We start from the raw sequence: 26,469 nt of genomic DNA on the forward strand, positions 1-26,469 counted from the left end.
CCCAACTTTTTTTGGAATTGGACTTCTGCTCCTCTTTCCTATCACTCCATGAGAGCCCTGGTGAAAAAAATGGTTTCTTCAGGTAGTGATTGACCTCTTTCCATGATATACTGTTTAGGTGGTGGCATATAACCATTTTGTAGGCATCCAACATCATAACACACAAAACTTACATGGGGTTGACTCTCAACTCCAACATAGTGCCATTATATCACAGCTAAGGTGAATATAAGGCCCCTTTCATACAAGCAGACCGATACGGTCCATCTGTCAGTTTTTAGGCAGACCTGACTGGACCATCTATTGCCCTCTATGGAGGGGCGACTGTAAATGGACATGAGTCTGTTTACACCCACCGACATTTGTTCCAATCCTATCTCCTAAAAACAGATGGATGGGGGATCCATTCCTCATCCATCTGGTGGATTGAATTGGATGACAGTCGGATGTAAACGAGCAGGCAGTCCGTTTAAATCCGACCACCCAAAGAGGAAAACGGGCTTTGTCTGTGCCTTAGTGGAGTGGACACGGACATGTCACCTGCCTCAGCTGGGATCAGCGGAGAACTGGCGGAGTCCGCTAAAGTCAAAGACCCGTAAGTGGATTTAAGAGATGGGTTAATAAGAAATTCTGTCACTTTGCCTTGAATTTACGATCCATGCTGTTATACTGTATGTGTGTAAGAAAATGTACACAAACAAATGTACAAAAAACTAAGAGATGTTGAATAAAGACAAAGACACTATCTAAAAAACAATCTCAAACATAAATTCTTATAAGAAAAATATTTATATATTTATATATATGTATATATAATAAGAGTGACTTCCATAGGAAATAACACACTGGGATTCAGGGTTTGAGGTTGTTACAAGAGGAATACAATTGCCATACATAGTATATACATACCAATCAGAAGCTGAGAATCTGACTCCAGGCACATTGTTATTTTCTGGTGTCAAACTATGAAACTTGGTAAAACTGAAATAAAACTAAACACTTTCACCTTGTGGCTAGATCCTTTGAGAAGGCAATTAATTACAGTCAGTGCAATGTAATGTGACTGATCACTCCAGCACTGAAAAAGGTATATGGTAAAATATGCTGTCAAAAAAAAAAAAAAAAAAAAAAGTAATGGGGAAGGAGGTAGCACAGTTATCCTACAAAATTTGTTTTTTCAAAGTTTGGAAACATAGCTCAATAAAAATGCGATTACCACAGATTGAAAAAAAATTAAAATACAGTATTGTTGGACAGTGCAATTCCAATTTTTTTCGACAAGGACTCTCGCTCACAGTGTTCAACAGACAGTATTTACGGCAAAGCTTGGTCACATAAGGATTTGTCAAAGGTCATGCTTGTACTAACAGTTCACATCAAAGCTGTGCCACAATAGAAAGAGAGAAAGAATGAAATACAGTCTCTTAAAAAGTGAAGTATCGAGCAAACCATTCCTGGCGTTGCGGGTCTGGTGATGCCACCGGTGAAGTCTCATTCTGGGGAAGGCTAAATCCCAGAGAGAAAGGAAAGAAACATTATAAAGTGTACAAGATATACATATGGCACACAGGAGCTGCAAGAATGCAGACTTAGTCACAACCTGCAAGCACAAAGAACAAGCCAAAATCCATACTGCTTCTTTTCCTTTAGATTGTCCTTGTGTGGCACCTCTGCACATCCACTACATTGCAATACATCAGCAGCACAGGCTACCATAGGTCGGGAAATTCCTTTACATTAGATAAAATAAAAATACTTAATGGGTTATTATACTATTTGCCTTTGGTCTGTTTTGAAGCCCCTTTTTTAGTCTCCTTTTAATTAGAACAATCACTTGTGAGAAGTATTATTACCAGAGCCACGTTCCACAGGAATGTGCTGAACAAGCACTGTATACTTCTCATCTGGTAAGCACAAAACACATTAAAGTATCAGACTAGGGACATTCAGTTTACTGATATTACCTAGCTGTGTCATGCAGTTATAATTTATAACACACTTGAAACAACAAATAAGTATATTAATGTGGGGTTGAATGGAAGTGCTTATTTACATGTCCAACCGTACTGTGTTACATGGGGGGGAGAAACTGCATGTTATTACTGAAGGTCCACTAAACAGAAGTTTACTATACAACATTTCATTGTATATAAAGAAGCACACATGGACAATTCATTGGAGGACTTTATCATGTGCAGCATGCAAAATATTTATTAAGGAAACATTTATATCCATGCTCATAAAAAGATGCACTTTTGGAATAAACACAACTGAACCATGTATTTGGTGTATTCAGTATTCTTTCCTGTATTTTTAAAGAAAAAAAAAATTGTTGCAAAAATATATTATATATATCATTAAAATATATGCATTATAATTAGTTTCCTTTCATGTAATTGGATTTATGTATTAAAAAGTTTTACTAAGGGGCATATTTAAAAAACAGCACATATTATATCTGCTGACCAGTCACTGCTTTTCCACCACTGAATGACCATGCAAAGCTTTACCAAATACAGTCATGGCCAAAAATATTGGCATCCCTGCATTTCTGTTCGATAATGCACCACTTCGCCCAAAACAATGTTGCAGTTACAGATGTTTAGGCTTTCTCATGTTTATTTCTTTTGTTTGTATTGGTATGACACAAAAAAGTGGAGAAACAAAAAGCCAAATCTGGCACATTCCACACAAAACTCCAAAAATGGACTGGACAAAATGATTGGCATCTTCTCAAAATTGATGGAAATAATTGCACTCCTGTATCAATTAAGAGGTGTTGACAATATAGAACTAACACCATCGACCAGTTAAAATGGTGAAAAATGTACTCAACCTTTCTGTTGTGTGTCTCTGTGTGCCACACAGAACATGGAGAAGAGAAAGAGCAGCAAAGAATTGTCTGAGGATTTGTGAACAAGAATTACGGAAAAGCATGGACAATTGTAAGATTACAAGTCCATCTCCAGAGATCCTAATGTTCCTGCCCATATGGAAGAAAAATATATTTCCAATATATTTAAGGAAAATATTTTTAGAAATATATTAAATATGGCCAAAATTGTAGCATTTCAAATATATTTCCAATATATTTAGGGGAAAAAAATTTAGAAATATATTGAATATGGCCAAAATTGTAGCATTTCAAATATATTTCCAATATATTTGGGAAAAATAAAAAATGTTTTTTTAATTATATTTGAAATATATTTTTCTTCCATGTGGGTGTGTCCACTGTGGGCAACATTGTCAGGAAGTTTACAGCCCCTGGCACTCTAGGTAATCTTCTTGGACGTGGACGAAAGAGGAAAGTTGATCAGAGATTGCAATGAAGGATTGTTTGAATGGTGGATAAAGATCCTTTATCAACTTCCAGACAAATTCAAGCTGACCTTTAGGCACAGGGTACAACAATGTCAGCTCGCACTATACGTCGCCATCTGAATAAAAAGGGACGCTATGGTAGGACACCCAGGAGGACCCCACTGCTGACACAGAAACATAAAGCCAGATTGCAGTTTGCCAAAACTTACCTGGGGAAGCCAAAATCCTTTTGGGAGGATGTGCTGTGGACAGACGTAACAAAATTACAGTTTTTTGGTAAAGCCCATCATTTTACTGATTTCAGAAAAAGAAATGAGGCCTCCAAATGAAAATAATACAGACTCTTCAGGCACTGGATGTCATGATCGCGTGCATGGCATTATGAAATCTGAAGACTGCCAAAGGATTCTGGGGTTTAATGTAGGGCCCAGTGTCAGAAAGTTTGGTCTCCGTCATAGGTCATGGGCTTTACAGGAGGACAATGACCCAAAGCACACATCAAAAATCACCTAGAAATGGTTTAGGACAAAGTGCTGGAGAGTACTGAACTGACCAGCAATGATTCCAGATTTAAACCCCATTGAGCACCTGTGGATAGATCTCAAAACAGCAGTTGGGAAAAGGAACTCTTCCAATCTGAGAGACCTGGAGCAGTTGGCGAAAGAAGAGTGGTCCAAAATTCCAGTAGAGAGGTGTAAGAAACTCATTGATGGTTACAGGAAGCCATTAATTTCAGTTATTTTTTCCAAGGAATGTGCTACCTATAAAATTGAGGTTGCCCAAAAATTTTGTCCACTCCATTCTTGGAGTTTTGCGTGTCAGGCTTGACTTTTTGTTTCTCCACTTTTGTGTGTCATACCAATACAAACAAAATAAATAAACACGACAATGCCTAAACATTTGTAATTGCAACAATTTTCTGGGTGAATTGGTGTATTATCTGACAGAAATGCAGGGGTGCCAATATTTTTGGCCATGACTGTATAAGTGCACACGTTGGCCAAATTTGCTGTGGATATTACCTGGATTGAGTTACGTTTGCCAAACATCTACAATAGATTTCTAATTTTGTAAAAGGAAATCCAGGGCACTGTAATATTCGGTTTATCTCATACAGCCCATGTTGCTTACAGTGGTTTTCAATCCTTTGCACTTATAATGAGGCTGGACATATACAAATATGATTAGTTGCATGGCTGTCAATGTGTCTGGTTCTTTTTCCTCTTTTAATAGAGAGTAAGGAAAGAAGCCCTGTTTGGTCTTTCGTTGCTGTCAAGACTGTCCCCTCACTTTCTGTCCCAGTTACAATTATTTTACCAGACAGGAGGTGAGGGAAAATCTGCTCCAAGGACCCAGCCAGAAAGAAAAAGCTAAAAGATTTCCTCCTTTCCCTACTCTAATAAACAAAAATTATTTCTGTCAGGGCCTAGTGGAACCAACTTTTCCCCAGAACAGGAAGTGAGGGGAAAGCTCTCTTAACAGAGCCCCTCCAGACAGCAGTAAAAACCTGCTTAGATTGGACCATTTTTTATATTTAGTTTTTTAGGTATTGCATAGAAGGAGTGGTGACCACGTACACAACAATTTAAATTGAACCGTTTTTTTAGTTTTATGTTTAATTTTTTGTTTTTTTAGGGATTGCACAGATGGAGTGGTGGCTACATCCACAACCATTTAAATTTAATCTTTTTATCATTTTTTTGTTATTCAATATCTTTTCTCTTTTGAGGATATATCATGTAACAAGGACTGTATGGTTCATATATATTCACTTGTCACTTTATTTGTGAACACTGATATTGGGATTGTTGTGATCTATGTGAGATAAGAAGTTGACAATATTGTATATTTTTTTAATATATTTTTTGTTTTTGTTTTGTTATTTGCACAAATGGATTTATTAATTAGGTACTTAAAGTGATATGTGCATTATAGAGTGATACATAGTATATGTTTAAAAGGAGGTTTTACGGTTGGTTTAAAAGCGCAGCACATTGATTGAATTGAAAAAACCTGATGGGGGTTGTACTTCTTCCCCCCCCTCAAAAATGAAAAAAGGAAAAACATTTGCCTGAACATAATCTTTAACAACTATCCTTGCATATGCTGGCATTTGTCCTTGCATCTGTGCATACATTGCATTTGGAGTGGCTGCAGGTGAATAAAATTGAATCTGGAAAGGAAATGCGCTTGAGTTCAATCCTAAGGCCTGGTTCACACCTATGCAGGTTCCAGTTTGAATATTTCATGTGCATTTTGCGTTTTTCAATAAACATTTTTGATCCATTGAAGTCTATTCAACCAAAAAACTGAAAAAAAGTCCCTGGCCCTTTCCATAAAATGCACTGTGATAGTAGCAGAAATATATTACTGTAAATTATTTCATTAGCGCAAGCATTTATTTCTGCTACTATCACACCTATATATGTCTAGGGGTATATATTCAGACATATATGTCTATATATACCCCCTATACACATGTTCAGATGTTTTGCCTGCCTCAAAAGAACCCCAAAAAATGCCAAAAAAAACGCTAGCGTCAAAAAAAAAATGCCCAGGTGTGTTTTTGCTGGCATTTTTTGGGGGGTTTTGGAGGCAGGCAAAACATCAGAACTTGTGCACAGTACCACTATACACAAGTTCAGATGTTTGTCCTGACTGCAAAGAACCCAAAAAAATGCCTTCTATTAAACCGGCAAGGTGTTACAGCAGAGAAGCCATATTCCTGTGCTTAAAGTTTTCTAATACAAACGATCTTTTTTTTTATGGTTCTGGACATGCTACAGAGCTGAAACTTCACATGTACACTTTTTAGACCCCCCAGATCTGAAATCCAAAGTAAAAATAAAAAAATCTCTTTTTTTTTTTTTTTATAATTTTTCAATCATTGGCTTTTTTATCAAAAATGACAATTTTTAAGAACTTTTTTTTGTGTGATTTTGTGTCTGGGGGGTCTAAAAGGTGTACCTGTGAAGTTTCAGCTCTGTAGCATGTCCAGAACCAGAAAAAAAGATCATATAGGTGTTAAAGTTAAAGGAGGCTCCCGAACCACATCCCTGTTCTACTGAAAAATTATCTCTTTTTTTTCATGGTTCTGGACATGCTACAGAGCTGAAACTTCACATGCACACCTTTTAGACCCCCCAGATACTAAATCCAAAGTAAAAATCAAAAAATCTCTCTTTTTTTTTTTTTTTAAATTTTTCAATAATTGGCTTTTTTATCAAAAATGACAATTTTTAAGAACTTTTTTTTGTGTGATTAATAGTTAATGGGGCATGACCCAGAACCCTAGGCACTTTTTAGGGGCATTTATTGGGTTTTGGGGCTTCAAAATGGTGTTTTTTGATTACCGAAGTTCGGGTCCCATTGATTTCAATGGGGTTCTGAAATCCGAACCGAACTTTCGTGAAGTTCGGGTGTTCTGGTCGAACCGAACTTTTCAAAAGTTCGATCATCCCTACCGCTGACATCTGATCCGAGCCGTCAAATCTGGACAGATGGAAACCCTATTTTCCATCCGTCCAGCGGATCAGATGGGGTCGGATGAGAACAGACAGACGATCTATTCCCATCCGATTCCCCCATAGAGATGCATGGGGACCTGACAGCTGTGTCTCCGCACACAGCATGCAGAACAGCTGTTATCCTCCTGCTCAGTGGGGGATCGGCGGATCGATCCCCCACTTAGAAAAACTGAGTCCATTTGACGGACTCCTAGTGTGAAAGAGCCCTTCATTGCTGGCTCAACAGATGAAAATAAAGGAAAAAAACCCAAAAAAGGATAATAATGCAGCCACCACACCTAAGAAATGGTAATCTGAAATAAATATATATATATATATTTTTTATTTATTTTTTAATACCACTTTATTTTTCTAAATATACCCCCAAGTGTAATATTTTATATCTGAAACATTTTGAAGCATTTTAAAACAAAATGTATGAATTACAGTATATGTGTATCACTAGAGGGTGCTCAAGCATTCACATAATAAATAACAGTTACATTCATTTTTTTTCCCATTCCCTTTCAGAATAAGCTAGCAAAGCCATTAGTTTGTGTCTAAGGCAGAGAGAAAAAAACACATCTATTAGTTTAGGTAAGACGTGTGGAAAGATAACTTACATGACAGGCATTTTAAAAACTAGATAATATAGGAAAGAAAACTCTTAACACCAGTAACATGCATATAAAATGGTTTCAAATAAATATGTATACAAGCATGCAAAAGCATTGCAAGTGCACAGAAAAAAACAGATACAGAAGGATGACAAAATGCAACACAGTCCACAGTCTATACAATGCGCTCAGCAAACACGGACATAATAACAGTACATGCTCAAAAAAAGGAGCACTAAAAAGAGGTTGCAGAAGCCATATAAAATAATTCAAGGCTATAGCTGCAGTTCAGCACTCTCATGACCAGTGACAGATAGGCTGGCGAGGCAGTGCTCACCTCAAAAAGGTCTTGGCCTCTTTGGGTGGTACAGGTTGTGGCAGAGGCTTACTGCTGTTGAACTCAATATCGTGGATGGGTGAGTTTGGAATAGGCTCCAGGCGTGTAGGGTGTCCGTTTCCCATTACTGCAGTCTCCACTGCACTTAGGTTAGGGGAACTCACAAACCTGTTTGCAGACTTATCATTCTTCTTCTTTTGCTGTTTTGAAAACAAGCAAGGCATATAAAAACTACACTCAGTATGTATATGTGTATGAAATAACATACAAGGTTATAGCCAAAATTAGGAAGTTTTTTTTTTTAGCAAAAAAGTAATTTCACTTAAAAGCATTATTTCTATTTAGGGAAGTTTCTGGCAGGCTAATCCACCTATTAACAAGTCTATATCTCTTGGTCATTCCTGTGGAGATACCTCCACACCTGGTTACAAGGTCCATCCATCTGCCATGGCAATTCAAAGGTAAACAATCTCTCTGTTGAATGAATTTACTTTGATACAATGCAGCAATTATAATAATTGGATATGTAGACCAGTAGTGGGTACTTCACTGCTAACTCATGACCAAAATATCAGTTTTTGGTGGACTATACTCTTAACGTGGGCATTACATCAAAACACATTATGTTAAATAGTTACATTTTAACTGCCACAAAGCTACTAACCTCTTTTTGGGGTCCAGGGCATACCATGAGGATATGCCTTTTGATGTTTTTTTATTAGATTCAGTTATCTGCCCAATAATTCTAGGAAACTATGGCTCCAATCCCTTTGTAATAAACTAGAGAGACATACAGTAGCTTTCCGGTCACACTGTTATAGACAGCCCTGTCTCTCATGTAGAAGTCTTATGGCCCATTCTTCAAATAAGGATGCCATTAGTAAAGCCCATACAGGAAGCAATTATGTTATGAAGCCATTGTTAAATAGGTAACGGGGAAAACAGCAAAAGACTTTGACGCTACCACTGCATTACTTTAAACATGCACACAAAAGTAACTGATATTTCCAGTATGCACTAAAATCTTCATCAATGAAAAAAAAAAGTGCACTTTCTGCCTTCTGTTCTACTCCCCTATTTGGAAACAACAACAAAAAAGAAAAAGGGCGCACCGACCTAGTGCATTACCACTAAAAATTTATGAAAAATATTAAAAAGTATACATTATACCCACAAAGCAGGTGTGTATAGACACACATCAACATAATACACATATAGTCTCCAAGGTAGCCAAGGAACCGCACTGTGCTGAATGGTATGCAGTGTGCCACATGAGGCTGCTGTGTCTAGGCTGACGCATTTCAGGGGGCTGACAGCAACAACTCTTTTTGGCTCTGAGGAAGGGGGTTCGTCCCTGAAACGCGTCAGCCTAGACACAGCAGCCTCATGCGGCACACTGCATACCATTCAGCACAGTGCGTTTCCTTGGCTACCTTGGAGACTATATGTGTATTATGTTGATGTGTGTCTATACACACCTGCTTTGTTAGTATAATGTATACTTTTTAATACATTTTTAGTGGTAATGCACTAGGTCGGTGTGCCCTTTTTCTTTTTTGTTGTTGTTTCCTAATTGGTTTCGGATACCCTTGATCCTGAAGGGGCAGCAAGACCACAAGCTTGTCCACTCAAGTTTGAAGTATCTCTCTTCCCTCTGGCCTATGTTATACTCAAGCGCAGGAGAATTGTTCTACTGACTACTAACTTTGAAAGTTTATAAATTGATGTTTTTTGTTTTTAATTATGCAAATAAAATATTTTTTTTTATAAATACACATATAATACAGGGATCACTCATGAAATTGATGTCACAGAACGCTATGGCTTTTTAATAAGAGAGCACAGCAGAAACTGTTTCCTTTTACACTGTCTCTCTGCAATTGAAGGTTTGTACATATATAGAAGTGGGAAAAGCTTAAGCAATTGAACTTTGTATAAGAGGCTTTATCAGAAAATTGTTAAAGATTAGTCTTTTGAACTGTTGAAAAGAAGCCTGCTGCTTCAACTACTAGCTGGAAATGTGAGCTACTCCATTCAAATACATGAACAAGCTATTGGGATTTGAGCACAGGTATATCTTTGTTTGTTGCAACACAGGTCAGTGACCAGATCTGTAACCTAGTTGCTCTTTATGCCCTGTGTAGACATGGTGTTCCATAGCATTTGCAGTGGCAAGGCAGTGTAGGACTGGCCAGAAGGGGGATTACTTTGACACAGTTGGTCAGCTTAAGCATGTAGTGCAATATATGTGAACTAAATATCCCCTTTTTTTTCATTGGATAGTTTGCTGGAAAGGGTGTAGCAGTGCGCAGGGGGTCCATCCAGAATGAGTACTACTCCATCAAGCATCAATGCCCAGGGCTGCCAATAGTTCGCATAGCCACCATGCATTGCATTGCTTGATTTTGGCCATCGAGAGTGCTTGTTTTGCCTTGTAAAGAAACAGAGAATGTTCTGCTGGTTGTCGCTGCTGGTTTTCTTGGTTATTTTTCCATAGTTTTGGAGAAACAATCATGAAAAACCTGAGTTTTATTCAATAATAGAAAAGGAATACATTTGTAGCGCTCAACAAATATATCACAGTGAATTCTTAATTAAATCAAATAAATCAATCGTGCAAATAAAAAAGTCGTGCAAATAAAAAAGTCTCTAGTGTCCAAACAATTGGGTCAACCAAACAGCCAATAATGGAAACACAGACTTGATAGGAGTGATTCCTTTAGGAAAAACCTTCACCTCCACACGATCACCCAGTGAGATGTATAGGTAACGCTTACCAGAGCCACTGGACCCCTTGATTATAGGGGGTCAAACGCGCGGTGTGATCCACATTGGAATCTTGTGCATCCCTCCTTGCTGCGGTGCTTCTGTTTTGCCTCCCTTCACATGTGGTGTTTGGGCTTCTCTGTTTCCTATGTACCTATACATCTCACTGGGTGATCGTGTGGAGGTGAAGGTTTTTCCTAAAGGAATCACTCCTATCAAGTCTGTGTTTCCATTATTGGCTGTTTGGTTGACTTAATTGTTTGGACACTATAGACTTTTTTATTTGCACGACTTTTTTATTTGCACGACTTTTTTATTTGCACAATTGATTTTTTTGATTTAATTAAGAATTCACTGTGATATATTTGTTGAGCGCTACAAATTTATTCCTTTTCAATCATCACGTTTTTCACGTTTATGTGGCAGCTTGCATTGTGGGAGCAATTCCACCTTAATCACGTTTTAGATTATTTAATTATTTTATTCATTTGCGCAGTTTTTTGGTTCACCCATTTTTTTCACATTTATTCAATAATACTTCTCTGTCCTGTTAAGTTGTTGTATATATGTTACAGTAATTTAGCAGAACTGGAAAGCAGGTTTATATGAAACATAAATTATCTCTGGTAGTTGTTTCCTGCAAAATGGTTAACCATTTCTTCTAGCTTTATACAAAAAAAAAAAAAAAAGCATACATTTTTGGAAAGCAGCTGTTACTAAATTATCTAATGAGCTTTTGGTATTTGTTTGTATATATAGGTTTACTTGTATTTTATAGGGCAGAAGCACTGACAAAACCTGAAGCATAAGTTGTGTCAGGTTTAGGTACATGACAGTAATTGGAAGAATGTAAATTTCTTAATTACATGGATGAGAGATCTGCCCATACATACTGTATCTTTAAAAAGAGTACAAAACAGAGTAGAACATATTTTACCTTGGTGCTTGAAAGGTCGCATGAAATTAAAATGTTACATTACATATTATTTTGATAGCTGCATGTTTGTAATTTAACCTAAAGATTTGTCTACAAAAGCTCTTAAATTCAACTGAGCATTCCCTCTCATCACCCGCAGAGTTAAAAGAGACAAATTACACCAATGTTTAGTTCAGGGATCCCCCAACTGGGTACTTAACTTATTAGGAAGCAATTCGTTAGCAGTTCCGGATGCAACTAATTGGAGGCAAAGGCTCAGTTACTTAGGCGTTCAGACACTTATTGCTCTCAGGTGTCAGTACTGACTCTTTAGTTATTAAAACACATTTCAGCTACGGTTATAGTTAGTAAAAGCTGGCAGCTTTGCTAATATAACTAAAGCTGATGATACATGTAAGCAGGGCTGAACTAGAGAAATCAATAGATTCCCCCATTCATGCTAAATAGTGTGGTTGGATGAATTGACCACTGTCGGCTATAGTATTCTGGCAGTCAACACCCACAGCAGCAGTACAGCTAAACTTCTTCTGCCTGGCTCCGTTAATTTCACCATCAAAGCTAGTTTTGTTGAATGGTGTCGGCAGGGCCACCCATGGCTCAAACTTTGGCAGATTCACAGGGAATGGCCGAGATTCAAGCCAGGTATGGCCAGCTAAAGAAAATTATGTATGAGCAATAAGGTTAAGTGCATTGGATCATTTGAATTTTATATTTAGAGGTGTAGTATTAATTGCAGTTAAGCAGTTATGGTATTTTTTTTTTTGGCTTGGCCATAGATATGTGTTTGTCTGGTGCACAGTATATTTTAACAAAACTGTATTTAAAATATTTACATAATGTATATTGTTTCCAATTAGCTTTGGTTAGGTTAACGTGCGACTCTATACAAATTGAATTGAATTATTAGGCCTCATGTACACTGCTGCTCCTAAACTCACGTTTTGGCACTTTTTTGCCAAAGCCCCTGAACTCAACTCAGCAAAAGCCTATGTGTCGGGGGCATGTCTTGGCCACCGAGCAGTATGACTGCGTGAGTCAGTGCTCCTCAGCTTCTCAGGGGGAATCACCTGGCTCACTGCATCCCAGCCCACCGTTACCATCCCTCCCAAGCAGGGAAAGACAGCCACACAGCACCGGAGCATGATCCGCCGGCGTCAGCCGACATCGGGTTCCCTACACCTCACAAAGTACTTTATGAAGCCTCTCCCCCACACAGGCAAAGATGAGAGAGCATTCCAACTCCACCATGTGGAAGCTGATCCCATGAGCAGATACCTCATTGTCTCTGCCTCTTTAAATAACTCCTCATTAGTTGTTGCCAAAATGTATGCTCCCAACACAAAATGCAGGTCCTTCTTTAAATCCGTAATGGCTAGGCTGCAACTGTTCCCTAAAGAACAAATAATCCTTTGTGAGGACTTCAACGATATATAGCAGACAGTACCCTGGACACCTCCAATACCATTAGACTAAGGTCCACAGCCTTGTCCTCTATGATTCTGGTTGAAAACCTCTATGACCCCTTGCGTTGCCTACACAGCACAGAGAGGGATTAAACATTTTTCTCAGCAGCTCAAAAATCCTAATCCAGAATAGACCTCTTCCTGGTACACAAATCTATTTTGCAGTCTGTAACACGGGTGACCATAGGTACCATCACGTGGTCAGACCATGCTCTGGTTACCATGACACTTAATCATGGTCCTTGGGTCACTAGGATTTCCCTGGCGTATGAACACAACCATTCTTTTAAACCCAAAGAACCAGAAAGAGGTTAAGAAGGAAATAGAGAAATACTTTAATGCAAATGCAGGATTTGTTGACGATGACTCTGTACTATGGAATGCACACAAAGCTTATGTTAGAGGCCTCTTTATGAAGCTGGGTGCCCAGAGGAAACGCAAGCAATCAGAACGTATCAATACCCTTCTAGAGCAAATCAGACAGCTAGAACACACTAATAAACTATGCCCCAATGACATCACAATCGCCACGCTACGTAAAACTAGGGAAGACCTACTCAATTACCTACACTTGGCATATGACCACCATATCAAAAAACTTTGACTTGATTGGTACTCACACAACAATAAACCGGGACCCCTCCTAGCACAACAAGTCAAAAAGAAAGAAGCAAGTGGCAGGATCCCTTATATGATCACATCCCAAGGTCAAAGAGTAAGCAATACCAAAGATATAGCTGACTGCTTTAGTAAATTCTACTCCAAGTTGTATAATCTTAGAACCGACACTACTGAATCCTTACCTGACATGACCCAGATCAATCATTTCTTAAATTTCATAAGATTACTGACTCTATCGTCTGACCAAATCTCACAATTCAACAAACTGTTCTCAGAAAAGGTGGTCAGGGACGTGATTTGTGAACTTCTCTCACATAGAGAGAACCCCCGGACCAGACAGTTTTTGTAATGAATATTACAAAACCTTCCTTACACTCCTCAGCCCACAACTATGTAAACATTCTCTCACTTTTTAGTAGCAGGACACATACCTAGGGAATCACAAGAGGCAGTGATTGTTACCATTCCCAAACCCGGCAAATCACATGCAGACCCAGACCCATCTCACTACTTAGTATGGACACCAAAATATATGCAAAAATATTGGCCACACGTCTCTCTCGGTATATTACACACCTGGTACACCCAGATCAGGTGGGTTTTGTACCATACAGACAGGCTCCAGATGGCACTAGGAGATTTATCAATCTCATTCAGTGGGCTGAGCATCACCAAACGCCTTCCCTGCTTCTATCCCTGGATGAAGAGAAGGCGTTTGATAGAGTGCACTGGGGATATCTCTCAGCAGTTCTACAGAAACTTGGCTTACAGGGCACCTTTGCCACAGGCATCCTAAATCTATACTCCTGTCCTTCCGCCAGGGTACAGACATCTGGGCTCACCTCCAAACCTTTTAATATCACAAATGGCAACAGACAGGGATGCCCCCTGTCTCCATTAATATTCTCACTGATGATGGAACCACTGGCGGAAGCAGTTAGATCACACCCCCATATCGAAGGTCTTAAAATAGGGGACACCACCCATAATATAGGACTGTATGCCGACGACATTATAGTCGCACTCACTAACCCGATCCAATTGTTACCAGGCCTCACTAACCTCCTCACACAATTTGGCAAAGTCTCCCTATATAAAATCAATTGCCCCAAATCTAGCATGCTTGGCATATGCTTAGACACACACCTTAAACAAAAAAAAATCTATACCTTATCCCTCTTCCCCTGAGCCCCAGCTTCATCATTAACATATCTTGCCATCAGCTTGACAGTTTCATCAACTAGTCAGATAAAGATCAACCTTGAAAGAGTAATCAAGAAACTGCAAGATCTATCCCTCGGTTTTTGCAATGTCAAAGCGTCCTGGGCTAGAAAAACTGCGCTAACTAAAATGTTCCTGAAGCTACTCCCACTGACAACACTAAACCTACTATGCCAGGATCTAAGGATTGACTTTTGGGTGGAAGCTGGAATCAATATGATTGGAGATTTATATGGCAATGACAGACATGCCCTGAAGGATAACATCTTGTCTACATCCACCTTGCCTCAAACACTTATTCAGTCTTACGAACACCCCTCCCACTCTTGCAGAGGGATCTCCTTTATCTACAAGCTATTAGCAACCAATAAGGATCACCAAAAACTCCCCTCTATGGAGAAATGAGAACACCATCTCCTATTTACAGAAGAACCTAGCAATTGGCACGACATTAGCAATATCCTTTAAAACCCCAGTGCAAAAACCAAGTGAGTTGAGAAAAACACCCTGTTGTACCCTCTTGCGGGATCCCAACCTGAAGCACAGTCTGATCTATAAGGATCCATGGCAGAACACAAGCATTGCTTCTCTGATATGGATAACCCCAACTCTACTCTAGCTATACTAATATCGTTGATGTTACCCACATTACAAATCCTGACCGATCCTACATATGAATCAGATACCTGGTGTTACTTTAATTATCTTAATCTCTTCTTTTATGTTCTGTGCTTGTTGTATATCAAAATTAAACACCCCCACCATTGGGGGTGTTTATAGATAATTATAGATATAGATAAGACTTATATTCAGTTCCTCATCGGCATAGTTAGTAAATGTAACTAAGCTTACATCCACTGCTATGTAGATGTCCATAGTAATCAACCTGCAATCGACTTAAGCAGATATTTAAAATCCTATGATCATTCACATTTGTAATATGTTAAAAATGTCAATAACATTACAAGTACAAAATTAAAAAGCCTATGTGTCCATGCACACATAGGATTTTAAAAGAGATTAGGAGCAGCAGAGTTTAGAGGCAGTCAAAGTTCCTCTCCCGATTGCAGAAGAATCGTGTCCAAGAGAGGGGCTTTTGGACATAAAAAACACAACTAAACGTACCTAAGCGCTAGGCCTGTTTAGCACTTCAGCACTTGCAATAAGCCAGTGTGCTTGAAGCCTTATAATTCGATAAGAACTCCTGTCATTCTTATATTGCTGCTTGTGCACTATTGAGGGAAACTTGCCCAAACTTCCTGTGTGATCTGCAACCTCTCTCAGGGTCTCATCTGGTTGATTTTGCTTGTCAAAGGGTAAAGAATATCTAAACCTAGGAAGCCATGAACAATAATGTAATATATTGCGGCCTACTTGTCCTAAAATCTGGGGGCTATAGTAGGTTTTATTTTTCAAGCTAAGAATATTTCAGCAAGAACAGAAAATACCTGTTTGTCTTACCAAAATATAGTGCCCTTGTTACTTCTTTTGAGCTGAAATAAAAGCATAATGTAATGGAGATAAACTAAATATAATGGAGATGAATGAAGGTAGACATGTTTGAAGTCCAGCCTGGCTCCCTCCAGAGATAGAGTGGAGTAGCCACTAAGTAGGGATAGACCGATATGTTTTTTTCAGGGCCGATACCGATATTTTGGTTACAACGTATCGGTATCAGCCGATATGGGCCGATATTTTGTACATTTAAAATTTTGAAAAAAAAAAAAAAGACAATTTTTGACACAAATCTGGTACTGAACATGTTAATTTCTGTTTAATGCTTAATGGGTGGCTTGCTGGCACCCTGTGGTGGGTGGCTGGTTGGCTGGCACCCTGTGGTGGATGGCTGGCTTGCTGGCACCCTGTGGTGGGTGGCTGGCTTGCTGGCAGCCTACGGTGGATGGCTGGCTGGCACCCTGTGGTGGGTGGCTAGCTGGCACCCTGTGGTGGGTAGCTGGCTGGCTGGCACCGTGTGGTTGGTGGCTGGCTGGCACCCTGTGGTAGGTGGGTGGCTGGCACAGGGGCTGTGGTTGGCTAGCTGTTACAGGGCCTGTGGGCTGGCTGGTACAGGGCCTGTGGGCTGTCTGGCTGTCTGGCACCCTGTATGTGGGTGGGTGGCTGGCTGTCTGGCACCCTGTGGTGGGTGGCTGGCTGGCACAGGGGCTGTGGGTGGCTGGCTGGTACAGGGCCTGTGGGTGGCTGGCTGGCTTGCTGGTACAGTGCCTGAGGCTGCCTGGTAGGTACAGGGCCTGTGGATGTGGGTGACTGGCTGGCACCGGGCTGCTGTGGGTGGGTGTATGGCTGTGATACTCCAGCCAGACTAGTCCCGACTCCAGACGAGGCTGTCCAAGGCGAGGGAGGCGGCCTAAGAAGGCAGAATGACGTCACAAAAATATCGGCAATATTGGCCACTTCCGGGGCCGATACCGATATATCGGGGGAAGTGCATATCGGCCCTCGATATATTGGCTAATCGATCTATCCCTACCACTAAGTCCCGATTCACACTATAGCAATGACAGACATCGCATTTGATTTGGAGTGCACTTCTCTGAAAATCACATGCAATGTCTTTGCGATGAATTTTCATCAGATTCGGGCAGAACACGCACAGGACCCTTTTTTTCGCAGCAGAATCAGATCGCATGGGTGTTCACACCTATGCAATCCGCTTCATGTCCGAACTGTCAGTTTGCACTGCGATATGCAAACTGATCTGGGGGTACATTAACTTTGTATTGACACCCCCAGCGATTCGCATATGGCAGTGTGAACTGCCTACGATTGAAATGCGATGCGGGAACCCACAATGGATTCGCAGGGTTCCTGCATCGCATATATGTGACCTGGCACTCAAGAACAAAAAGGTGTTATTTGCAGGATTACCAGAAGAAAATCAAGGAAAAAAAAAGAAAAAAAGTGTAAGAAAATAAAACATTTAATACAAGAAGGACATCTAAGGACTGATGAGCTTGCAATATATTATATTTTTGTTTTTGGGTTTAGATACGCTTGACTAGCTAACAGAAGGATAAAATATTTGTATTCCTAAAGACTGCATGGCAAAATATTGTAAACTTTTTTTTAATCATTGCTTGTATTTGTCAAGACACTGTTTCATCTATGGCCATCAATGTAAAATCAGCAGTTAAAAAATAGATTCAAATGTGTACATTTCATTTTAGAAAAAAAAAGAGTTAATATATCTAATGTACATGTTGCTGTAAGTACCTTTACTAGGGGATTGATAACGCCTACATTAGGACTTGCATTAAACACTTTGTTGAAGTTGGTCTCTCGGTTGACTAATTCCAGTTGATAGAATTTCTTGTCTTCCTGTTAAAAGAAAAAGGTTATTCTGACTGTGCTTCTTTCACGCAGCTTTGCATGTCCAGATAATTGCTTTCAAACACTTCACCTATTAATATTTTAGGCACAAAGTGTTCGTTTGTAAATGCCGTTTTGTTTAATAATTGATTAAATCAGTTATAATTTATGAACTTTAGAGTATTTAAAGATCACTGAATTGTTAATGCCAATGGGTCTCAGAGGTAGCTATTTGGAAATAGTTTTGTTAAAGGAAGTAAACACTGAAATTGCTCACAATTAGTTTCTTGATAAGCTGATCTCGCTCAGCAACCATGTCCTTTAATTCAGAGATGACCTGCAGATCTTCTGGCCTGGATTCTCTGTTCTGGTATTTTTCTTCCATTTCTGATAACCTTGAGTTTAGAAAAGCATGGTTTTACATAATTCTCCTTAATATAATCTGAAAGCTAGAGACAACATTCACAGTACACACCTTTTATAAAAACATTGGTGCACTGATGGTTAAAACAATGCCATACATGTACTGGGAATTAATCCAAATTAATCCAAATATCTGTGTCCTTTATTAAAAATAATTTTACTTACCAAGCTAATGAAAAAATATATGTGGTTTTTGTAATTCCACATAATTTGTAAATATCTACAAATTATGAAAACTTTAGAAAAACAGAATCTTTTGCTCAAAGGTACCACATAGAATCTGAATTTTGAATGGCTGACAGATGCAATAATTCTGCTTTTGCTTTATTTTTATTTAAAGTTAGCTTCTGCGTATTAAAAATTACAGATGTAAGCTGGTGGTAATTAGCACCAAATTGTATATTATACCTACATACACAGATGTGTAACTAAGAATACTGAACTCTGGGTACATCTCCCATTCACATTTTCAGTCCCATTATATTTTGACCCTGTTACAACAGTATTCATCATAGTAATCATGTAAACACCATGGGCATTTAAAGTATTTATTGTGATTATAGCAAAAAGTCACAGTGGTGTAGTGTTTAGCACTTTCGCCTAGCAGCAAAAGAGTCCCTGATTTGAATCACAACTACGACACTACCTGCCTGGAGTTTGCATTTTCTCCCTGTACCTGCGTGGGTTTCCTCCAGGTACTCTGGTTTCCTCCTACACTCCAAAGACATGCTGGTAATTGACTCCTGTCTAAATTGGCCCTAGTATGTGTATGTATGAATGAGTTAGGACATTTAGATTGTAAGCTCCTTGAGGCCAGGGACTGATGTGAATGTACAATGTATATGTAAAGCACTATATGTAATGTATATGTAAATGTAATATGTAATTGACAGCACTATATAAGTACCTGAAATAAATAAATAAATAAATAAATAAATAAAAAGTCAGCCCCTATCCCTGGCAACTGATCCCTGATAAAAAAAAAGTCCAAGCCATACCCTGAATCTGTGCTGGATGGCAGTGTGCACTAGTCCGTAGTTTGTAGGAGACAGATAATGCAGTGAAGTAGCAATGGTAAGGACCCAGAAGCATAGATCACAAAGAATTGATGACTCAATAGTGGAGCAGCTGCCAAGCTAGATAATAGTATCGAAGGAGCAATAGCATACAACTGGCTACAAAAAATGCCAGAGAAGCCCAAAAAATGTTTTAAGACCATGCTAACTTTATTAGACGAAGTGTCACACCAAAAATTAATTGTTCAGATAAAGGTTTATACTCAGATAGGATAGAGGATTATATCACAAAGCCAACAAGCCCTATTTTTCAGCATGGTTGCACTTGTATGTAGAGATGCGAAAACAAGCCTTTGGCCAAGATGTTATATCACTGGCATATGCCCTCAAGCATTAGCTGGCTGACTATGGAGCTGTGAGTCCAAGATGAGTGAGTAGAGCAGAAATTGATGCAGAAGAGAATAACTGCTTCAATCTCATCAGAATCAAACACAGAATTTACCACTGTGATATTACTATAGATGAAACTCCAGGTCCAGGAAAACCGTATTATTACTCAATTAAAATACATATATATTTCTACTATTTTACCTGAAAAAGGCTTTATTATTCTGTACAACTAATCTTTGATTTACACACCTTTGCTGCAGTGGAGAATCAGCAAACCACTCTACTACTTCTTGGTTTCGTTTTAGTTCTTTTTCTGGCGCTAAAGAGTTTTCCTGGATTACCTCCCTACTAACTAAACAGAGGTAATAAGACTGATTCCTTGTGCAGCAAACTAGCTCTAATTGGAGAGGTGAATGATGAGCCTGCCTAACTGTGCAGTGTGACAAATGTGTGCTCATTGCAAGGCTAACTGTACAAAATGACATATCCTTTAGTAGGTAAAACCATTCAGCCTCAGCTGAAAACACCTTTTAAAGTGGTAGGAAAGTCAACCTGCAAGTTAAGAGCATAATGTGCTAGTATGCACCCTATACAAGCCTATTATGAAATACCTTAAAATGGAGTTCTCAAATGGTTCGCTGCTTCCATTTTCATCCGGTCTTCCTTCAGGGGTTCACTTGCCATGAACGTGTGATTGACCGAACCGCGATGACGTTAGGCATGCACACTGGAGCCACAATTGCGGCACAGTGGTCTGAATGGACAGCACAGTATGCTGTCCCTTCAGAGTGCAGTGCATAGGTGTCTGTGACACCACTGGCTACAGAAACAGTGAATATCTCCTAAATGGTGCATATTCCTTGTATATACAGGTAAGCTTTATTATAAGCCATCAAGCGTTGTGTACTACCACTATAATATTGTCCAGGGGTTTGTGGGTCTTACCAGGATGTTTGATGTTGTCGCTGGAAAACCAACATTGAACCATGTAAGCCTCACAGCACTCCTTATGGCTGTTAAAGCTCTCATATCACTACTTCTACTGGGGACGTAAACACCAAGATTATTTCAATAGAGTTCTTGAAATGCATAAAAAGTTAGTGGGTGATTACATTTGTCACCATCTACCCAAAACAGGAAATTAGCTGTTACCAAGTTGCAAGCTGTGAGGCTTATGATCATGGGTGCTCAACCTTTGACCCTCCAGCTGTTGGGGAACTACAAGTCCCATGAGGCATAGCAAGTCTGACAGGTACAAGCATGACTCCCAAGAGGAAAGGGCATGATGCGTCATGTAGTTTTGCAACACCTTGAGGGCCACACGTTGAGCACTCATGCTTTAGATAGAGAAGACAAAAAAAAATAGTTAAAACAGATATACAGCATCTACGAAAGAACGTACACCCCTCACATTTTTGTAAATATTTTATTATATCTTTTCATTTGACAACACTGAAGAAATGACACTTTGCTACAGTGTAAAGTAGTAAGTGCACAGCTTGTATAACAGTTTAAATTTGCTAGAGATAAGAAATTCCGCGCTTGTGGACGAAAGAGAAGGCTGCAGCCTACCTCAAAATATGGCCAGAAGGCTATATCAAGATATATACGCAAGGTGAGGTAAAGTGGCGCTGCCTAATTTTAAGTGATAAATAAAAATGAATTTTCCTATTTAAAGTGCTATAGTGTTAATTTGTAAATTTTACTGTATTTTATTTATTATAATATTTATTGAACGGATCACTATTTGTACAGGCAAGGCACACATCATACCAAGTGTGCTTTCAAACACATCTTTTTTTCACTGGCACAATAATTATTTACTTACTGTCTGCACTTAAACACTTTATAACACTCCAACTAAGGCTCCGTTCACATCTAGGCGTTTTGGGGCGTTTTTGGGGCGTTTTTCTGCTCTAGGATCAGCTCTCAAAACGCCCAACAAGACAAATCCTATTCATTTCAATGGCCCCTGTTCACATCTGAGCGTTTTGACGCTGTATACAAAACGCCCAACGCTCAAAAAAGTACATGAGCTTCTTTTTGGGCAGATTACAGGCGTTTTCCATTGATCTCTATTCAATCTAAAAACGCCTGCACAAAAATCGCGGTAAAAATCGCGGTAAAAAACGCCGCTAAAATCGCGGTAAAAAACGCGCGAAAAACGCTACGCTCAGGTGTGAATGTAGCCTTAGGAGAGCATTTTGTGTATTAACTTTGATGTTGTTTTTACACTGAGTCTTTATTTACCAATTAACACTATAGCACTTTAAATAGGAAAATTCATTTTTATTTATTACTTAAAATTAGGCAGCGCCACTTTACCTCACCTTGCTTATATAGTTTAAATTTGCTGTCCCCTCAAAATAACTCAACACACAGTTATTAACCTGCCTGGCGGTATGATTGTTTTTTCGATTTTAGGTGCTGAAAGCGGTACCATTATTTTGCATGTAATTCTTAAGGACGAGCAGCCCAAACCAACTATTTACATATGATTTTATTTTACTGTGCGCTCTTCTTTATAACATTTCGGTTATGATAAAGTTTGAAACACAAAATCATTAATTATAAATAATAATAATAAATAACTATAAAAAAGTTAAAGTATATATATATATATATACGTATATATATATATATATATATATATATATATATATATATATATAGTACAGTAAAACTGCAGGCAAGGGCACTGGGGGGCAAACTAATGTCAATTTATTTTATTTAGTAATCTAATCCACTAGGATTACAATATATCAGTGTGTTTGTGTGTTTTACTTTTTGAATTTGCCGCTGGTAAAGCTCGCAGGGAACGGAAGCTGAGGCACACAGCATCAGGCGGAAGATCCGACTGCCGTATGCTGCAGGAATACATCGCGGGATCCCGGGGACAAGGTAAGTAACCTCTCTTCCAGGATCCAGCGATGCTCCCTGGCGGTACCCCGAGTGTGGCTCGGGGTTACCGCTAATGGCACTGAAACTCCCCCCTGAGCCACACTCAGGAATACCGCCAAGGAGGTTAATGTCTAAACTGCTGGCAACAAAAGTAAGTACACCCCTAAGTGAAAAAGTCCAAATTGGGCCCAAAGTGTCAATATTTTGTGTGGCCACCGTTATTTTCCAGCACTGTCTTAACCCTCTTGGGCATGGAGTTCACCAGAGCTTCACAGGCTGCCACTGGAATCCTCTTCCACTACTCCATGAAGACATCACGGAGCTGGTGGATGTTAGAGACCTTGCGCTCCTCCATCTTCCGTTTGAGGATGCCCCACACATGCTCAATAGGCAGTGGTTGTCTTGGAGGTGTGTTTGGGGTCATTATCATGTTGGAATATTGCCCAGTGGCCCAGTCTCTGAAGGGAGGGGATCATGCTCTGCTTCAGTATTTCACAGTACATGTTGACATTCATGGTTCCCTTAATGAACTGTAGCTACCCAGTGCCAGCAGCACTCACGCAGCCCCTAAACCATGACACTCCCACCACCATGCTTGACTGTAGGCAAGACACACATGTCTTTGTACTCCTCATCTTCTTGTTGCCGCCACACAGGCTTGACACCATCTTAATCAAATAAGCTTATCTTGGTCTCATCAGATCACAGGACATGGTTCTAGTAATCCATGTCCTTAGTCTGCTTGTCTTCAGCAAACTGTTTGCGGACTTTCTTGTGCATCATCTTTAGAAGAGGCTTCCTTCTGGAACGACAGCCATGCAGACCTATTTGATGCAGTGTGTGGCATATGGTCTGAGCACTGACAGGCTGACCCCCCCACCCCTTCAACCTCTGCAGCAATGCTGGCAGCACTCATACGTCTATTTCCCAAAGACAACCTCTGGATATGATGCTGAGTACGTGCACTCAACTTCTTTGGTTGACCATGGCGAGGCCTGTTCTGAGTGGAAACTGTGCTGTTAAACCTTTGTATGGTCTTGGCCACTGTGCTGGAGCTCAGTTTCAGGGTCTTGGCAAATTTCTTAGGGGTGTACTCACTTTTGTTGCCATCGGTTTAGACATTAATGTCTGTGTGTTGAGTTATTTTGAGGGGACAGCAAATTTACACTGTTATACAAGCTGTACACTCACTACTTTACACTGTAGCAACGTGTAATTTCTTCAGTGTTGTCACATGAAAAGATATAATAAAATATTTACAAAAATGTGAGGGGTGTACTCAATTTTGTGAGATACTGTATTACTAGCTTGGAAAGGTCTCATGACAAGGAGTAAATTCATTTTAGTCTTCTAGATATACAAAGATAGATAGCTATATCTATCTATAAAGAGATAGATAGAAATATAGATATACAAAGATAGATATAACAAACAGACTACCAGTGCTCAAGTGCTAAAAGTTATGGGTGAAGTATTAGACTGGGAACTCCTATTTTTCACTAATCCAATTCTTATGACGTCAAGGAATCTTTTGAGGCTTTGCAGCTCTCTTTAGTTTGGGGAAATCTTCATTACTCTACAATAAAAAAAAACAGTGAATGGACCCGCCTTGTCCAACACTTTTGACACCACTTTAATAATAAAATCCATTAGAATGCTCACAAAAATGTTAAAATCACAGACATGTAACCATCATATTACAAAGACAGGATCTGTCCACATCCCATAATCTAGATTACCAATGGAAAATATGTTACCATTTCTGTGGGTATTCTAAGGATTTTATTTATAAAGTGAAGTCAAAGGGGTTACCAGTGCGCTGTCTCTTTTTGGTATTCTGGATGATCAAACTTTAGTGCCTTGATTTATTATGTACAGGTAGCCCTATGCTCAATATTTCTGGACAATCTTTAATCATTACTGCATGCAAGACAGAAAATAAGCAATATAGATTACAGAATACTATTGAAGACCAGGTAGACTAATGACAAACTGCCAGGTAGAATAATGCAAATGCATCTCAAAATTCACACTTGTGGCACCTTTTTATTGGGACCAAATTGCATTTTGGCATGTTCAGACAGCTTTTCTCAGCTCTGGCATTTTAATAAGTTCAAAATTTGTATACGTTGGTATTTAAGAGTTTGGGGGCTTCGAGGTGAAGACCATTATTAAAACTTTGTAACTACTGCCACTTTAAACCAGATGCAGGGAACATTCATCTCACTAAATGTTTAATAACAGTCTGCTGAAACAGCCTGTTTAAAGTGACAATCAGCACTTGCATTATAACTATTTTTACATCCCCAAACTGGAGCTGAAAGGTACTTTATAGGCTTAATTTAGCTACTCAAATCTTCCTAAAAGCTTAGCAAGTAATGCACATCGGTGCCTGTGCCTAGTTCGCACTTATAGCAATATTTCTCCATATCACCTGATGTTACACGTGTACATTAAATGCTTGTGAAAAATAGGAGGTTTGTGAGCATACACATATGCAACAGATGTATGAAGGTTGATTGTTGTTGATGGCCTGTATCTGCGATGTTCCCAGATCCTTCAGGGTAGAGGCGCATGGCTAAAGCAGATCCATTCCTCTTTTTTCTGAGTGCCTACATGGTTTGAGTAGAGGAGTCCTGACTATTATTTTTTTTTTTTTTTCCAAAAAGATGACTATTATAAGACATATAATAAATGTCTGCTAAGCTAGGTGATGTACTTCCAGTGCATGGGCCAGGACAGAATGCATTCTGGTACACTGGCAGGTGCATTGGTAATCCCTGGTGCCACCAATCACGGACGCTTGAAGTGCAAGCAGGTGGGAGATAGAGCAGTAGGTGGACCTGGATCCTCCCCAGAGTGTTAAAGCAGGCTTCCCCTGGTCAGTAGTGCTACACCGTGCAGTCTGATTCTGCAATGGCAGCTGTTACGAACCTGGCAGATGTGGGCACAGAAGGCTCCTAGGTAGGTTGGAGATCTGTTATGGCTCTCCTCCCTACTATACAAATACTGTAAGGAGGCACAATGTGGGGTTCCCCCCTGGGTTACCCAAGCAGTTAGTTATTAAAAGAGCAGATGAAGCTACTCGTTTTTATACCTCTTTATAGTCCTGTATATGTTATGACTTGTGACTGACTTTGCAATTGACCGATTTTGCATTTGAAAATAATTTTTTTTCCCAGTCAAGTTTTTTTTATATTTTGTATATTTTTGACATTATGTGCAGCAGTTATACACTTACCATACTGTACATCACTGTCAATTAGCTTGACAACAGTAATCATTTTGATGAGAACAATTTGAATCATAATACATGTCAATGCTTCTATTAGATTTTTATGATAATAGTTTAAGAAAGGTTAGTAAAAGAATTGATTTTGGATGAAAAGGGTTAGTTTTAAAGTGTCTTCTAAAAAACATACTATGTTTTTTTAAACTTACGAAATGTTTAATGCAGAATTTTTTTCCATTAACATTGCTTGTGTCTTGGCAAATTCTGCCATAATTGCTTGCTTCTCCCTGATATGGGTGGCTGTTAATTCATTCATATCCTCTTCGTGTTTCTTGTTTAAATCTTGCTCATGTACCCTTTTTGTTAAGAAATGAAATATATTTGCTTA

At 39.2% G+C, this 26,469-nt stretch overlaps 1 protein-coding gene across 6 annotated transcripts in view; it reads right to left on the reverse strand.

Moving 5' to 3' along the window:
* Positions 1–770: 770 nt before the first annotated feature.
* Positions 771–26,469, reverse strand: part of FAM184A (family with sequence similarity 184 member A) — a 322,784-nt gene continuing 297,085 nt past the window's right edge. For 3 of the 6 annotated variants that reach the window (XM_082249799.1, XM_082249800.1, XM_082249798.1), the window contains 5 exons: positions 26,291–26,437; positions 18,397–18,514; positions 18,024–18,128; positions 7,785–7,984; positions 771–1,506 (listed from right to left, as the gene is read on the reverse strand). In XM_082249799.1, the coding sequence (XP_082105925.1) occupies positions 1,425–1,506; positions 7,785–7,984; positions 18,024–18,128; positions 18,397–18,514; positions 26,291–26,437 (652 nt within the window). In that variant the 3' untranslated portion in view covers positions 771–1,424. The remainder of the gene's footprint in view (positions 1,507–7,784; positions 7,985–18,023; positions 18,129–18,396; positions 18,515–26,290; positions 26,438–26,469) is intronic. The other 3 variants (XM_082249803.1, XM_082249801.1, XM_082249802.1) reach the window with 2 other exon arrangements.

This window comes from Pelophylax lessonae (genome assembly GCF_965119305.1).
Source record: "Pelophylax lessonae genome assembly, chromosome: 3".
Classification (NCBI taxonomy): domain Eukaryota; kingdom Metazoa; phylum Chordata; class Amphibia; order Anura; family Ranidae; genus Pelophylax; species Pelophylax lessonae.